Here is a 16189-nt window from a genome sequence, read left to right on the forward strand (position 1 = left end):
TGAATCTCAATCGTCTTACTAATAACTTTTAGAATTCTAATTGAATGGAGAAGCAGCCTACATCCTCTTGATTTTTATCATCTTAGTTGTATCTCGTGTGAAGTTTCAGACGCATGTGATTGTAACTGAGACATCCAAGATGTCAGTGGATTGACCGAATGAAGACAGACTTTGTTTTACTGTACCAGTGCTTGTGAATAAAAAAAATCTTTGAGGAACTATTTCTTCACAATTTTTTTACAGAAGGATGTTCAGAGAACAACCAGCCCATTGTTGGACCAGGCTTTATTCTCACTTTCTACTGGTTCTCTTATGTAGGTGTAGCAGACTGTCTCAGAGGAGAGTACCACGTTGCAGGTGTAGCAGACTGTCTCAGAGGAGAGTACCACGTTGCAGGTGTAGCAGACTGTCTCAGAGGAGAGTACCACGTTGCAGGTCACTTCTCAGTTCCTATGCTTCCTGGCTGATGTTTTGGTCACTTTTGAATGCTGGCGGTGCTTTCACTCTAGTGGTAGCATGAGACGGAGTCTACAACCCACACAAGTGGCTCAGGTAGGTTTCCTCTAGAGCAGCGATGTTTTGGGGCAGTTGCTGGGCAACACGGACTTTCAACTCCCTCCAAAGATTTTCTATGGTATTGAGATCTGGAGACTGGGCAACGAAGCCACTCCTTCGTTGTCCGGGCGGTGTGTTTGGGATCATTGTCATGCTGACAGACCCAGCCACGTTTCATCTTCAATGCCCTTGCTGATGGAAGGAGGTTTTCACTCAAAATATCACGATACATGGCCCCATTCATTCTTTCCTTTACACGGATCAGTTGTCCTGGTCCCTTTGCAGAAAAACAGCCCCAAAGCATGTTTCCACCCCCATGCTTCACAGTAGGTATGGTGTTCTTTGGATGCAACTCAGCATTCTTTGTCCTCCAAACACGACGAGTTGAGTTTTTACCAAAAAGTTATATTTTGGGTTTCATCTGACCATTTGACATTCTCCCAATCTTCTTCTGGATCATCCAAATGCTCTCTAGCAGACTTCAGACGGGCCTGGACATGTACTGGCTTAAGCAGGGGGACACGTCTGGCACTGCAGGATTTGAGTCCCTGGCGGCGTAGTGTGTTACTGATGGTAGGCTTTGTTACTTTGGTCCCAGCTCTCTGCAGATCATTCACTTGGTCCCCCCGTGTGGTTCTGAGATTTTTGCTCACCGTTCTTGTGATCATTTTGACCCCACGGGGTGAGATCTTGCGTGGAGCCCCAGATCGAGGGAGATTATCAGTGGTCTTGTATGTCTTCCATATACTAATAATTGCTCCCACAGTTGATTTCTTCAAACCAAGCTGCTTACCTATTGCAGATTCAGTCTTCCCAGCCTGGTGTAGGTCTACAATTTTGTTTCTGGTGTCCTTTGACAGCTCTTTGGTCTTGGCCATAGTGGAGTTTGGAGTGTGACTATTTGAGGTTGTGGACAGGTGTCTTATATACTGATAACAAGTTCAAACAGGTGCCATTAATACAGGTAACGAGTGGAGGACAGAGGAGCCTCTTAAAAAAGAAGTTACAGGTCTGTGAGAGCCAGAAATCTTGCTTGTTTGTAGGTGACCAAATACTTATTTTCCACCATAATTTGCAAATAAATAATTAAAAATCCTACAATGTGATTTTCTGGATTTTTTTTCTCATTTTGTCTGTCATAGTTGAAGTCTACCAATGATGAAAATTACAGACCTCTCATCTTTTTAAGTGGGAGAACTTGCACAATTGGTGGCTGACTAAATACTTTTTTGCCCCACTGTACATACAAAACCATGCTCTTTCCATGACAGACTGACCAGGTGAATCCAGGTGAAAGCTAACCCTAACCCTTATTGATGTCTCTTGTTAAATCCACTTCGATCGGTGTAGATGAAGGGGAGGAGACCGGGTTAAAGAGGAAGGGGAGGAGACCGGGTTAAAGAGGAAGGGGAGGAGACCGGGTTAAAGAGGAAGGGGAGGAGACCGGGTTAAAGAGGAAGGGGAGGAGACCGGGTTAAAGATGAAGGGGAGGAGACCGGGTTAAAGATGAAGGGGAGGAGACGCTTTCAACACCTTGTAGAGTCAACATGGGGCCAGCATCCCTGTGGAACGCTTTCAACACCTTGTAGAGTCCAGGAATAATAATGACTGGTTATGCCCTGCTATTGTTTTAATTTGGATTTTATTTTTGTACCCAAATATACTTTATTTGAGTCTGTTCTGAGGGCAAAAGGGGGTGCAACTCAATATTAGGACGGTGTTCCTAATGTTTTGTACACTCAGTTTACAGGCCTAAATAGTGATAAAGCAGGATCATTTGCATCTGTTAAATCTACCCTTCAGAATGACTTCGATAGCAACAGTGAATCTATTTAGTTTTCAAGTGGAGACCTTTCGACAATCATTCTCACGATAGCTCATTGGTACCAACAGTCAGTGACAACTATCATAGCTATTTTTCCAGTAGGATGTGCTGCCAAGCCTATTGTTTTCTTTCTTCTGATCGTGGATATGACATCGATGATCTGACATTGTTTTAAAGGAACATAGACAAACCTTGCAATGCAAGTTGAACAAAATTTGGTTATCATGACGACATAATATTGTGGTTTGAAATTTCACCCTCGAAACAAGTTAAGACCTTTTTTTTTCTCCAAATCCAATGTATTTCCCCGTTATGCTCTGGGCGCAATTAGCAGATCAACCCATAAATAACATTAAAATACTTCATTTGTTAAGCCAAAATGATCCAAATTCTAAAATGCATTAAAAAAATATTCTTAAAACAGTGATTTTATTAAATTAGGTGGATAAAATAAGACAACTTTAATCTTTAATATTGTTTTTATTTCCATTACCAATCCTGAAAATGTGCTGTGAAAAAGAAAAACAAGTGATAATAACCCAGTACAACCTTCTTTCCTAAATACATTTGGTCTGTTTCTCACCTCACTTGATACAAGCCGTGCAAAGTTATGCCAAGGAGACCTAGAGTGATTGTTGCTTCAACTCAGTGGAAGCGATTATACTGGGTTTCTCAGTGTAGCAGTGCTGCTCTAGGATCAGTTTAGTCTTTTTCTGATCATAATGAATAAGAAGGGGGGGGGGGCATCTGATTCTAGATCAGCGTATCTACTCAGACGTTTTGTGAACATAGGCCCAGGATGAAATGGTCAGCGCCGTGTTTACTACTTGACCCTACGGCTATTTATTGAAATGCTACATAACAGATTATTTTCAGCGCCATCATTCCTCCATTAAAATACACAAACAGTTAAGACTATGGTTACATCATATTCATTTCAGCAGTATATGGGCCTCTGTTCACACATTGACTTGTGTGGCTTCAATACTTCCTAGCCTTAAATTACTTTATCGTAACATTTTGTATTATTTTCCTAGAAAATGTAAATAATGTAGGGGGAAGAATGTTCAGGGCGATATTACCCTCCTTACAACTAGAAGTAATCAATCTTTAAACACGGAATTTAGGAATTCACCCCCCCTAAAAAAATATTTGTAGACTGTGACCATGCAAACCGAGTCCTGAATTTATCTAACATGTTCATCTCAATGATGCTTTTCTCAACTGGTCCTAAACTCCTTGACTTATTTGGACATTTTCTCCTGAGAAATACTATATGATGTCAAGGATCAATATATTCCCAAGTGTAATATGTGATGAGCACCGAACTGACATTTGGAGAACTATAGTCTTTACATAACAATGTACTATTATATTTCAGAATGCCAATAGCCATCCTTTGAGTAAAACAAATATTTAATTTATACTTGAGAAAAATAGTAATAATCTGATTTGCACGGAACACAAAATGTATTTTCCTTCGTCAAACAGTAACAATTAAATTTTGTTTGACAGATCATTTCTTTTAAAAGATCAAATTAAATTCATTCTAGGATTGGGGAAAAAAAACAAGTTTGATGCTGGGTTTTCGCATCTCATTATGGGAGGTGAAACATTTTGGTATCCAGAACACAGTCTTATTGGTCAGTCAGTTTCGAGGAATCGTTGAAGGAATTTCTAACGAGGAGAAACAACCCTGTTGAAATCAGACGTTCCTCGTCAAACCATTCAACACTTCTTTTCAGAATCGAGTTTGTGTGCGGCTGGCGGCGGGCGACATAAGGGTGGTTATCATTGGATGGCTCTGGGCAGTAGAATAGGTCATAGGTCATGCCCTGAGGGGGCTTGGTGGAGCAGAGCGGAGGGGGAATGGGGACAGACATTGGAACCCTACTAAATGCCACCCTATCCCCTATATAAAGGGTTCTACATAGGGAACAGGGTGTCGTTTGAGATACAGAAATCGGGTTGGTGTCACGTCACATGAAGTCCTCGTAGTCTTGTGCGTAACCTCCATCGAACTCTCCGTAGTCCGATAGGTCATCCTTCATTTTGGACTTCATCCCTCCGGCAGCAACCACACCTTTCTTTTTCTTCTTCCCTTTATTCAGCTGCTGTTGGAAATAAAGACGGATTCGTTTTGTCTTATGACAGTCATTCATTTTATCATCATGTCCATTAGGGCACGCCTCAGTCTGTTTTCTTCCGTTTGATGCCTAATGAACATGAACCGGACTGAATACCGGTCTAAGTAGACCATGGATACTGGTGATAAATGTCTCTGTATGTAACCATTTTAAAAGCTTGCTTTTGGTTTATTTGTAAATAAAGCATGTCAGTTTTGTCACAGATTTTTTTTTTTTAACTTTTTTTTTTTTGTCTGTCATTTTGAAAAAGAAAATAATAAAAAACCCACTAACCTTTTCCTGTTTCTGTTTTTCACTTAGTAAGACTGTGGGAGTTGCTGACTTTCTTCAAGTCCTCTACCTCCACTGTAACATAAGAGATGCACAGTTAAAACAGTATTTCATATAATACAGGAACAGCCTCATTGACCGTTGAGATGCATGACCAATAACATCGGTTACTTTTCAAACGGTATATTATTAAATCAATACTTACATGAGAGACAGAGGTCTCAACAAGGACTCTAGGAAGCCGGAATAGTGTATTGAAGTCTCAAAAGGTGATTTCTTGTCTTTTAACAACTTTTCAAACTCTGAACTCATCTTTAGAAGACGGGCTTATGGCATCAATTCCTTTTACGTTGTTGACGACACCTGATTTGAGAAGGAAAAAATTATTTGAGCACCAATGATATGAAGCTTTCCACAGGCAACTGGTGTTGACAATGTCTAAAACTCTTGATACTTAAACCAGACATTTTACAATATAAATCGCAGATTCTCTGTAAAGCTTTCTATGAATCTGTAATACAGTGTCTTGCGAAAGTATTCGGCCCCCTTGAACTTTGCGACCTTTTGCCACATTTCGGGCTTCAAACATAAAGATATAAAACTGTATTTTTTTGTGAAGAATCAACAACAAGTGGGACACAATCAGGCGTGCAAAATTATTCAGCCCCTTTACTTTCAGTGCAGCAAACTCTCTCCAGAAGTTCAGTGAGGATCTCTGAATGATCCAATGTTGACCTAAATGACTAATGATGATAAATACAATCCACCAGTGTGTAATCAAGTCTCCATATAAATGCACCTGCACTGTGATAGTCTCAGAGGTCCGTTAAAAGCGCAGAGAGCATGTGTCTCACTTGTTGTTGATTCTTCACAAAAAAATACAGTTTTATATCTTTATGTTTGAAGCCTGAAATGTGGCAAAAGGTCGCAAAGTTCAAGGGGGCCGAATACTTTTGCAAGGCACTGTATGTGTAGACTGTCAGCCTTAAATATTTGTCATTCAACATACTTTTGGTAATGTAGTGTATGTGGACACCTGCTTGTCGAACATCTCATTCTAAAATCATGGGCATTTAATATGCAGTTGGTCCTCCCTTTGCTGCTATAACAGCCTCCACTCTTCTGGGAAGGCTTTCCACTAGATGTTGGAACATTGCTGCTATAACAGCCTCCACTCTTCTGGGAAGACTTTCCACTAGATGTTGGAACATTGCTGCTATAACAGCCTCAACTCTTCTGGGAAGGCTTTCCACTAGATGTTGGTACATTGCTGCAGGGGGACTTGATTCCGTTCAGCCACAAGAGCATTAGTGAAGTCGGGCACTGATGTTGGGCGATTAGGCACGCAGTCAGCATTCCAATTCATCCCGAAGGCTTTCGATGGGATTGAGGTCAGGTCTCTGTGCAGTCAAGTTCTAAACACACTGATCGACTAACCATTTCTGCATGGACCTCGCTTTGCACGGGGGTATTCATGCTGAAAGAGCCTTCCCATATATTACCTCAATTATCTCGACACTGGTGCCCCCGCACATTGACTCTGTACCGTAACCTCCACATTGACTCTGTACCGTAACACCCTGTATATAGTCTCCACATTGGCTCTGTACCGTAATACCTTGTATATTGTCTCCACATTGACTCTGTACCGTAACACCCTGTATATAACCTCCACATTGACTCTGTACTGTAATACCCTGTATATAGCCTCCACATTGACTCTGTACCGTAATACCCTGTATATAGCCTCCACATTGACTCTGTACCGTAATACCATGTATATAGCCTCCACATTGACTCTGTACCGTAATACCCTGTATATAGCCTCCACATTGACTCTGTACCGTAATACCCTGTATATAGCCTCCACATTGACTCTGTACCGTAATACCCTGTATATAGCCTTCACATTGACTCTGTACCGTAATACCCTGTATATAGCCTCCACATTGACTCTGTACCGTAATACCCTGTATATAGCCTCCACATTGACTCTGTACCGTAATACCCTGTATACAGCCTCCACATTGGCTCTGTACCGGTACCACTGTATATAGCCTCCACATTGACTGTACCGTAATACCCTGTATATAGCCTCCACATTGACTCTGTACCGTAATACCCTGTATATAACCTCCACATTGACTCTGTACCGTAATACCCTGTATATAGCCTCCACATTGACTGTACCGTAATACCCTGTATATAGCCTCCACATTGACTCTGTACCGTAATACCCTGTATATAGCCTCCACATTGACTCTGTACCGTAATACCCTGTATACAGCCTCCACATTGGCTCTGTACCGGTACCACTGTATATAACCTCCACATTGACTCTGTACCGTAATACCCTGTATATAGCCTCCACATTGACTCTGTACCGTAATACCCTGTATATAGCCTCCACATTGACTGTACCGTAATACCCTGTATATAGCCTCCACATTGACTCTGTACCGTAATACCCTGTATATAGCCTCCACATTGACTCTGTACCGTAATACCCTGTATACAGCCTCCACATTGGCTCTGTACCGGTACCACTGTATATAACCTCCACATTGACTCTGTACCGTAATACCCTGTATATAGCCCTGCTGTTGTCATTTACTGCTGCGCTTTAATTATTTGTTATTGTTATCTCATACTCTTTTTGTAGGTACTTTCTTAAAACTGCATTGTTGGTTAAGGACTTGTAAACATTTCACTGTAAGGTCTACTACACCTGTTGTATTCAGCATTTCACTGAGGTCTACTACACCTGTTGTATTCAGCATTTCTCTGTGAGGTCTACTACACCTGTTGTATTCAGCATTTCACTGTGAGGTCTACTACACCTGTTGTATTCAGCATTTCACTAAGGTCTACTACACCTGTTGTATTCAGCATTTCACTGTGAGGTCTACTACACTATATTGTAATTATTCGCCTACCTCATGCCTTTTGCACACAATGTATATAGACTATTTTTTCCCCCTTTTGTTTCTACTGTGTTATTGACTTGTTTATTGTTTACTCCATGTGTAACTCTGTGTTGTCTGTTCACACTGCTTTGCTTTATCTTGGCCAGGTCGCAGTTGTAAATGAGAACTTGTTCTCAACTAGCCTACCTGGTTAAATAAAGGTTAAATAAAATAAAATAAAAAACACCTGTTGTATTCAGCATTTCACTGTAAGATCTACTACACCTGTTGTATTCAGCATTTCACTGTAAGATCTACTACACCTGTTGTATTCAGCATTTCACTGTAAGATCTACCTACACCTGTTGTATTCAGCATTTCACTGTAAGGTCTACCTACACCTGTTGTATTCAGCTTTCACTGTAAGGTCTACTACACCTGTTGTATTCAGCATTTCACTGTAAGGTGAACTGTAACATTTGATTTAGAGGGATACAGGGTGTGTACATTATTAGGCTTTTGCGTCAGGTCAGACCTAAAAAAAAAAAATACCTGGTCCAACTGAGGTCCTGTCCTTCTTACCTGGAATCTCTGTTTCTTCTCTGTCATCTCAGTCACTCTGCTGATTAAAGACTGTTCCGCTCCCTGCATCTTCTTCATCTCCTGTTTCAGGTTCCCCTGCAAGACAAAAACACAGTGCCGTCATCCTGCCGTCAATAGAAAACATGCTTTAGCTCTCTGGAACACGTATTTATACTATAACGCGTGTGATATGTTTATTCACCACTAACGATCCTTAGACAACATTAATACTACGGCTCATACAACTGGGATGTGATCAGGTATTTTTGTGGTGTGTTGGTATGTGTGTTTGGTAAACACTCCTCTGTTTCTCACCCTCAGCTCCCTCTCGGCCTCTCTGATGCTGACGCAAGCGTGGTCCCGGTGCGACCCGATCACGGTACACACGGTACAGACACACACACTACACTGACGGCAGTAGATTCGGTTCATCTCCTGGTGTTCCGGGCACCTGATGACAATGTAAGTTATACTTCAGCTTGCTGCCAGTTGTTTAATGATTTGTCATATAATAAATTAAATAAAACAATCGTCAACTTTAAATGAAATGTTGAAACACAAAGTATTTACAGGAATTCAAGACTTTACTGCAAATACCGTCCAAAGTTGTTAGGAATTTCACTTTGTGCAGCTCAGAAAAGGAAATTCAATTGAGATTCTCCCCAAATAAGAGTGAAACTTTACCTCCAGGGTGAGGTGTCCTCCACAGGGGGTACCAGGGTGTGGCTCTGGAAGACAGGGGACTCCAGGTGAGGCCGGAGGTGGTCGGAGCACATGGAGGCTCCACACACCAGGCAGGTCTTCACCGCAGGGAGAGAGCCCTGGCTGGGGCAATAGTGGCAGGGTAGGAAGGTCTCCCTAGAGGTTTGACGAGCCAGGCTGGGGGACAGGTTGGTACGTCCAGGGGACAGGTTGTTGGCAGCACGGGTAGGAGAGGTGGAGGTGCCGATTGGACCAGATCTGTTGGAGATCTCTGGAAGAGGCTCCCGCTCAGCTTCAACAGGCTTCTCCTTCGTAGGGGTGACTAAACGTAAATGGGTTGTTATGGTCGTTTCAGCAGGATTCTTGGCGGGTGTGTACGGATCTCTTGCAGGGGGTGGAGGTGGGTCCAGCTCAACGGTGGTGATTCTTCTTGGCGATGTGTTGGTCATGTGACCTGCTGCTGCTTCAGGTGATTTTCTAGGGTCATTCAGTGGTTCTCTTGTAAGAGGTTCTGTTGCAGCAGGGGGTTCGTCCAGCTCAATGGGTGGGTCTCTCCTAGGGGACCTAGACCTATCACGTGTCAGGTCCGGACCTCTGACGGCGACGGACGCAGTACTAGGCGGTTTGGTTGCTAAGGAGAATGGTGCTGCTGGCACCTCCTCCTCACTGGACAACTCGACGTCAGACGACGTGTTCTGATTGGCTGAAGAGGAGGAAGAGGAAGTGGCGGGTCTCTTACGGTCACCAGACCGTCCCCTGGAGTGGGAGGAAGAGGAGCTGCCAGTGGCTTGTCTCTTGTTGTCGTGAAGATGGCCTCCTGGGACAGGAGAACTGGCTGGTCTCTTCCCTAACAGACGCTTGGATTGAGAGATGGAGGCTCTCTTCCCAAGGGTCCAGCCCGCCAAATTTATCTCAATGACATCCTCTTCATTGGCTCTGCCTTCTATACCCAACACAACATACATAACACAAATAAATTAGTAGTGATTAGGCCTACTTAGGTTACATCAAAAGGACACAAACCTAGCTAAATCAAATTGTATTTGTCACAGCACAGAATACAACAGGTGTAGACTTTAAGCGAAATGCTTGCTTTACAAGCCCTTCCCAATGATGCAGAGTTACAAAATGATGGGAAATATCATAAATATCATTATTTTAAGATAGAATAAGGTCGATTGATTTTAAGGCAAGTCAATGGACTTCAGTAGACTTTGACCTGTGTCGTTACTCGTGTGCGTCAGTCAATATAGCGTAATATTGTTGTTAATGTTTCTATCATAGCCAAGTCATCACCACCATATTAAAACAATGTGTTAACGATGTGTTATTGTTTTAAACTGTAGGCCTAGTACCATTACACAGGTACATCTTCCCCAGCAGTAGCCTAACTTTGGAAATGTTCGTTCCCATGACTAGTCAGCGAACCTGGGGTGTATTTATTACGTCTTGGAACGGAAACCGTTTACCGTTTATGAACCAAACAGAGCAAACGGAATGAAGCGTGGAGGGACCTATCAGAATTGGTCCAATATTAAATTCTCGTTTTCGTTGCAAAAGGTTTTCCGTTTGAAATAAACGGTTTGTGTTGCAAAACGTTTTGTAACAGACCAAACGTTTTGCAACAGAATCGGCGTAATGAATAAACCCCTGTATCGTTGTCCCCAGCCTAATTGCGCATGGGCAGAAGTGTCTGGTGAATTCGGGAAGTTACCTGTGGCTGAGCTGGTGCGTGTATGTGCAGGCGCTTCATGTCGCCACGGACTTGCGGTAGTGTCTCTCTTGAACCCCACCGGTAATGTCTTGTACTCCTCCTTGCACTCGGGGCAGTAGTATGGACCGGTGGGCGAACCACTCCATAACTCCTGTATACAGCAGTAGCAGAAAATATGTTTGCATCTCAGCGCAGTCGGATTCCGACATATACCGTGGCACAAAGGACACACCGAGGGCTCGCAGTCCGGGGTCGGCAACGACTGACCCATTTTGCCCAGTAAAAAACTATATTTGTTACGTTTTTTTGTCAACAACACGACAGGCTCGAACTCCAGGAAACGAAACCGTAAAATTAGGAGGAGCCAAGTGTTTGAATTACGTCCCCAGTGTAGTCCTGCACACTGCGCCCCACTCTTAAAGGTACAGGAAAACAATGTCTTCTCTGACCCAAATACATGTAGCTCGTTAGGTCGACAGATCAAACTACGCAGAGGTCTGCACTAGTGTCATCATTTGAAGAAAACATACACACGAGGAAAAAGCATGCGTACCTGTTGCCCTACCCGGCAGTTTCAGGATGGCTGTGATTGTAAGGTACCCAAGGGGTTAAAATCATACTGGCCTCTCACCATTTTAACGTCACATGAAATACATTTTGAATGGCTTGTAAACATAGATTGTGGAAGTTAATCTCTGAACATAGGTCTACTCTAACCTTTCAATTATTTCTTCATCTGGTTTACTAAACAATTCCAATACGTGTTCTGTGTTTCATTCATAGTTTAAATTCTCCAAAGTGGCCTGGGCTTCTGGAGCTCAGACGTGCAGTAGTACGTGTAGAAACAGATAGGTCGCGTTTTGAAGTGTCTGTCCTATAGCAGGTCGCGTTTTGAAGTGTCTGTCCTATAGCAGGCCACGTTTTGAAGTGTCTGTCCTATAGCAGGCCACGTTTTGAAGTGTCTGTCCTATAGCAGGCCACGTTTTGAAGTGTCTGTCCTATAGCAGGCCACGTTTTGAAGTGTCTGTCCTATAGCAGGCCACGTTTTGAAGTGTCTGTCCTATAGCAGGCCACGTTTTGAAGTGTCTGTCCTATAGCAGGCCACGTTTTGAAGTGTCTGTCCTATAGCAGGCCGCGTTTTGAAGTGTGTCCAATAGCAGGCCACGTTTTGAAGTGTCTGTCCAATAGCGGCCTTTTTCCAAACTGGGTCCTGGGGATCCCAAGGGTTGAACGTTTTAGTTTTTTTGCCCCCAGCGCTACACAGCTGACTTAAAATAATAAATTCATCATCAAGCTCTTATTATTTGAATCAGCTGTGGTTTGTGTGGTTCTAGGGGGGGAAAAACTAAATGTTAATCACCTCCCCAGTCCCACTCGTGCTTAGGTGTTTCTGAGTGTACTGATATATAAAAGTAGGACACATGACATCACGGACACTTTTTTTTTTTTCCTAAAACAATTTATATGCAGAGTTGTGTCTATTGTTGCCCTCTTATTGGCTAGAATGGACCCACCCACCCACCATCCTGTCTCAGCCTCCAGTATTTATGCTGCAGTAGTTTATGTGTCGGGGGGCTAGGGTCAGTTTGTTATATCTGGAGTACTTCTCCTCTCCTATTCGGTGTCCTGTGTGAATCTAAGTGTGCGTTCTCTAATTCTCTCCTTCTCTCTCTCTCTCGGAGGACCTGAGCCCTAGGACCATGCCCCAGGACGACCTGACATGATGACTCCTTGCTGTCCCCAGTCCACCTGGCCGTGCTGCTGCTCCAGTTTCAACTGTTCTGCCTTATTATTATTCGACCATGCTGGTCATTTATGAACATTTGAACATCTTGGCCATGTTCTGTTATAATCTCCACCCGGCACAGCCAAAAGAGGACTGGCCATCCCACATATGCTCTCTCTAATTCTCTCTTTCTTTCTCTCTCTCAGAGGACCTGAGCCCTAGGACCATGCCCTAGGAATACCTGACATGATGACTCCTTGCTGTCCCCAGTCCACCTGACCGTGCTGCTGCTCCAGTTTAAACTGTTCTGCCTTATTATTATTCGACCATGCTGGTCATTTATGAACATTTGAACATCTTGGCCATGTTCTGTTATAATCTCCACCCGGCACAGCCAGAAGAGGACTGGCCATCCCACATATGCTCTCTCTAATTCTCTCTTTCTTTCTCTCTCTCGGAGGACCTGAGCCCTAGGACCATGCCCCAGGAATACCTGACATGATGACTCCTTGCTGTCCCCAGTCCACCTGACTGTGCTGCTGCTCCAGTTTCAACTGTTCTACCTTATTATTATTCGACCATGCTGGTCATTTATGAACATTTGAACATCTTGGCCATGTTATGTTATAATCTCCACCCGGCACAGCCAGAAGAGGACTGGCCACCCCACATAGCCTGGTTCCTCTCTAGGTTTCTTCCTAGGTTTTGGCCTTTCTAGGGAGTTTTTCCTAGCCACCGTGCTTCTACACCTGCATTGCTTGCTGTTTGGGGTTTTAGGCTGGGTTTCTGTACAGCACTTTGAGATATCAGCTGATGTACGAAGGGCTATATAAATAAATTTGATTTGATTTGACCTGATCTTGCCTCCTCCCGACCGCCTTCCATGTTTTAAGACACGTTATTTTAGAGCTGTGACACACTGGTCTGGACAGGAGGCCTTTTGTAAAAAAGGCAGCATTTGCTCAGAATTGGAGCCGACACATTGGTTGGTTCTCTCAACAACAACAACAACAACAACAGGACTTTGTGTTAGCCAGACTAACTCATAGGTGAGTCCCATACTGGCATGTTAAGTCAGGGAGCATTAATAAAGTGTTATAATGGCAGAGGGTTTCAACCACACCACCTCTTACAAATTGGATCTGACAGAACATTGTAACGACCCTGGGTTTATAAGCGAGGATATCGACTCTGCCTCTCGAGCATTGCTTTTGCGTCACAGTCGATAGCGCGCTGGACTTCGGGCTAGAAGGTCGAGGGTTCGAGACCTGCTCCCTGCGTGTTTCATTACAATGTGAATGTTCTAAATATAAAACAAGGAAAGAAGACACCCCATGCTGAAATGTACAGAACCTGGTATTCCCAGGCAGTCAGCCGGCCAAGTACTAAACAAGCCAACCCTGCTTAGCAGCCGAGGTCGGGCGGTTTCAGGCTAGTATGGCCGTAAGCAAAGGAGTAACTCTTTGTACACGATAAAAAGTTGATGAGTCCGTGGAATGGACCTCTTCCAATTCCTCTCTGTTTAACTTTTATTTCACCTTTATTTAACTCGGCAAGTCAGTTAAGAACAAATTCTTATTTACAATGACGGCCTACCAGAAGGTTAAAAGGCCTCCTGCGGGGACGGGGGCTGGGATAAATATAAATCTAGAACAAAACACACATGACAAGAGAGACAACACAACACTACATAAAGAGAGACCAAAGATAACATAGCATGACAGAAACACATGACAACACAGCATGGTAGGAGCACATCATGGCAGAAACACATGACAACACAGCATGGTAGCAGCACAACATGCCAACACAACATGGTAGCAACACAACATGGCAGCACAACATGGTAGCAACACAACATTGCAGCAACACAACATGGTAGCAGCACAAAACAGGGTGCCAACATTGGGCAAATGACAACAGCACAAAGGACAAGAAGGTAGAGACAACAAAACATCACGCAAATTGAAATGTCTTTCAATATTGGCTTTACAGAAATATTTAAATAGAGATTGACAGCTTCTAGTGTAAAAAAAAAAAGCATGTAGAGGTCTAATTTTTATCATAAGTACACTTCAACTGTGAGAAACGGAATCTAAAACAATCCAGAATATCACATTGTATGATTTTGAAGTAATTAATTAGCATTTTATTGCATGACATAAGTATTTGATACATCAGAAAAGCAGAACTTAATATTTGGTACAGAAGCCTTTGTTTGCAATTACAGAGATCATATGTTTCCTGTAGTTCTTCACCAAGTTTGCACACACTGCAGCAGGGATTTTGGCCCACTCCTCCATACAGACTCCTCCACTCCTCCAGATCCTTCAGGTTTCGGGGCTGTCGCTGGGCAATACGGACTTTCAGCTCCCTCCAAAGATTTTCTATTGGGTTCAGGTCTGGAGACTGGCTAGGCCACTCCAGGACCTTGAGATGCTTCTTACGGAGCCGCTCCTTAGTTGCCCTGGCTGTGTGTTTCGGGTCGTTGTCATGCTGGAAGACACAGCCATGACCCATCTTCAATGCTCTTACTGAGGGAAGGAGGTTGTTGGCCAAGATCTCGCGATACATGGCCCAATCCATCCTCCCCTCAATACGGTGCAGTCGTCCTGTCCCCTTTGCAGAAAAGCATCCCCAAAGAATGATGTTTCCACCTCCATGCTTCACGGTTGGGATGATGTTCTTGGGGTTGTACTCATCCTTCTTCATCCAAACACGGCGAGTGGAGTTTAGACCAAAAATATATATTTTTGTCTCATCAGACCACATGACCTTCTCCCATTCCTGCTCTGGATCATCCAGATGGACATTGGCAAACTTCAGACGGGCCTGGACATGCGCTGGCTTGAGCAGGGGGACCTTGCGTGTGCTGCAGGATTTTAATCCATGACTGCATAGTGTGTTACTGATGGTTTTCTTTGAGACTGTGGTTCCAGCTCTGACCAGGTCCTGCCGTGTAGTTTGGGGCTGATCCCTCACTTTCCTCATGATCGTTGATGCCCCACTAGGTGAGATCTTGCATGGAGCCCCAGACCGAGGGTGATTGACCGTCATCTTGAACTTCTTCCATTTTTCTAATAATTGCGCCAACAGTTGTTGCCTTCTCACCAAGCTGCTTGCCTATTGTCCTGTAGCCCATCCCAGCCTTGTGCAGGTCTACAATTTAACCCTGATGTCCTTACACAGCTATCTGGTCTTGGCCATTGTGGAGAGGTTAGAGTCTGTTTGATTGAGTGTGTGGACAGGTGTCTTTTATACAGGTAACGAGTTCAAACAGGTGCAGTTAATACAGGTAATGAGTGGAGAACAGGAGGGCTTCTTAAAGGAAAACTAACAGGTCTGTGAGAGCCGGAATTCTTACTGGTTGGTAGGTGATCAAATACTTATGTCATGCAATAAAATGCAAATGAATTACTTAAAAATCATACAATATGATTTTCTGGATTTTTGTTTTAGATTCTGTCTTTCACAGTTGAAGTGTACTTATGATAAAAAAAAATACAGGCCTCTTCATGCTTTGTAAGTAGGAAAACCAGCAAAATCGTCAGTTTTTCGGATGACTGCCTTGCCTGGTTTACCAATTACTTTGCAGACAGAGTTCAGTGTGTCAAATCGGAGGGCATGCTGTCCGGTCCTCTGGCAGTCTCTATGGGGGTGCCACAGGGTTCAATCCTCGGGCCGACTCTTTTCTCTGTATGATGATCATCATGATGATGATGTTGCTCTTGCTGCGGGCGATTTCCTGATCCACCTCTACGC

The 16189-nt window shown here is 43.5% G+C and overlaps 2 protein-coding genes across 2 annotated transcripts in view; both read right to left on the reverse strand.

Moving 5' to 3' along the window:
* Positions 1-2752: 2752 nt before the first annotated feature.
* Positions 2753-11498, reverse strand: LOC139376304 (nascent polypeptide-associated complex subunit alpha, muscle-specific form-like). Its single transcript, XM_071118687.1, has 7 exons — positions 10702-11498; positions 8970-9930; positions 8601-8736; positions 8286-8381; positions 5003-5160; positions 4801-4872; positions 2753-4494 (listed from the first exon to the last, which is right to left on the reverse strand). Exons 1-5 carry the CDS (start codon positions 10970-10972, stop codon positions 5143-5145), a joined length of 1482 nt encoding a protein of 493 aa, XP_070974788.1. The 5' UTR covers positions 10973-11498; the 3' UTR covers positions 2753-4494; positions 4801-4872; positions 5003-5142.
* Positions 10724-16189, reverse strand: part of LOC139376291 (uncharacterized) — a 35728-nt gene continuing 30262 nt past the window's right edge. Inside the window, exon 7 of the mRNA XM_071118675.1 lies at positions 10724-10852. The gene's annotated coding sequence lies outside the window, so the exon portion shown is untranslated. The remainder of the gene's footprint in view (positions 10853-16189) is intronic.

The sequence above is a fragment of the Oncorhynchus clarkii genome, chromosome 2 (genome assembly GCF_045791955.1).
Source record: "Oncorhynchus clarkii lewisi isolate Uvic-CL-2024 chromosome 2, UVic_Ocla_1.0, whole genome shotgun sequence".
NCBI classification, from domain to species: domain Eukaryota; kingdom Metazoa; phylum Chordata; class Actinopteri; order Salmoniformes; family Salmonidae; genus Oncorhynchus; species Oncorhynchus clarkii.

Bases quoted from the DNA above. Each gene is read 5' to 3' on its own strand.
- LOC139376304 (XM_071118687.1), bottom strand. From the start codon at position 10,972: ATGGGTCAGTCGTTGCCGACCCCGGACTGCGAGCCCTCGGTGTGTCCT. The intron at 9,931-10,701 runs GTAACTTCCCGA...TGTTGGGTATAG, and splicing joins ACGCACCAGCTCAGCCACAG to AAGGCAGAGCCAATGAAGAG. The intron at 8,382-8,600 runs GTGAGAAACAGA...TTTGTCTTGCAG, and splicing joins AGGCCGAGAGGGAGCTGAGG to GGGAACCTGAAACAGGAGAT.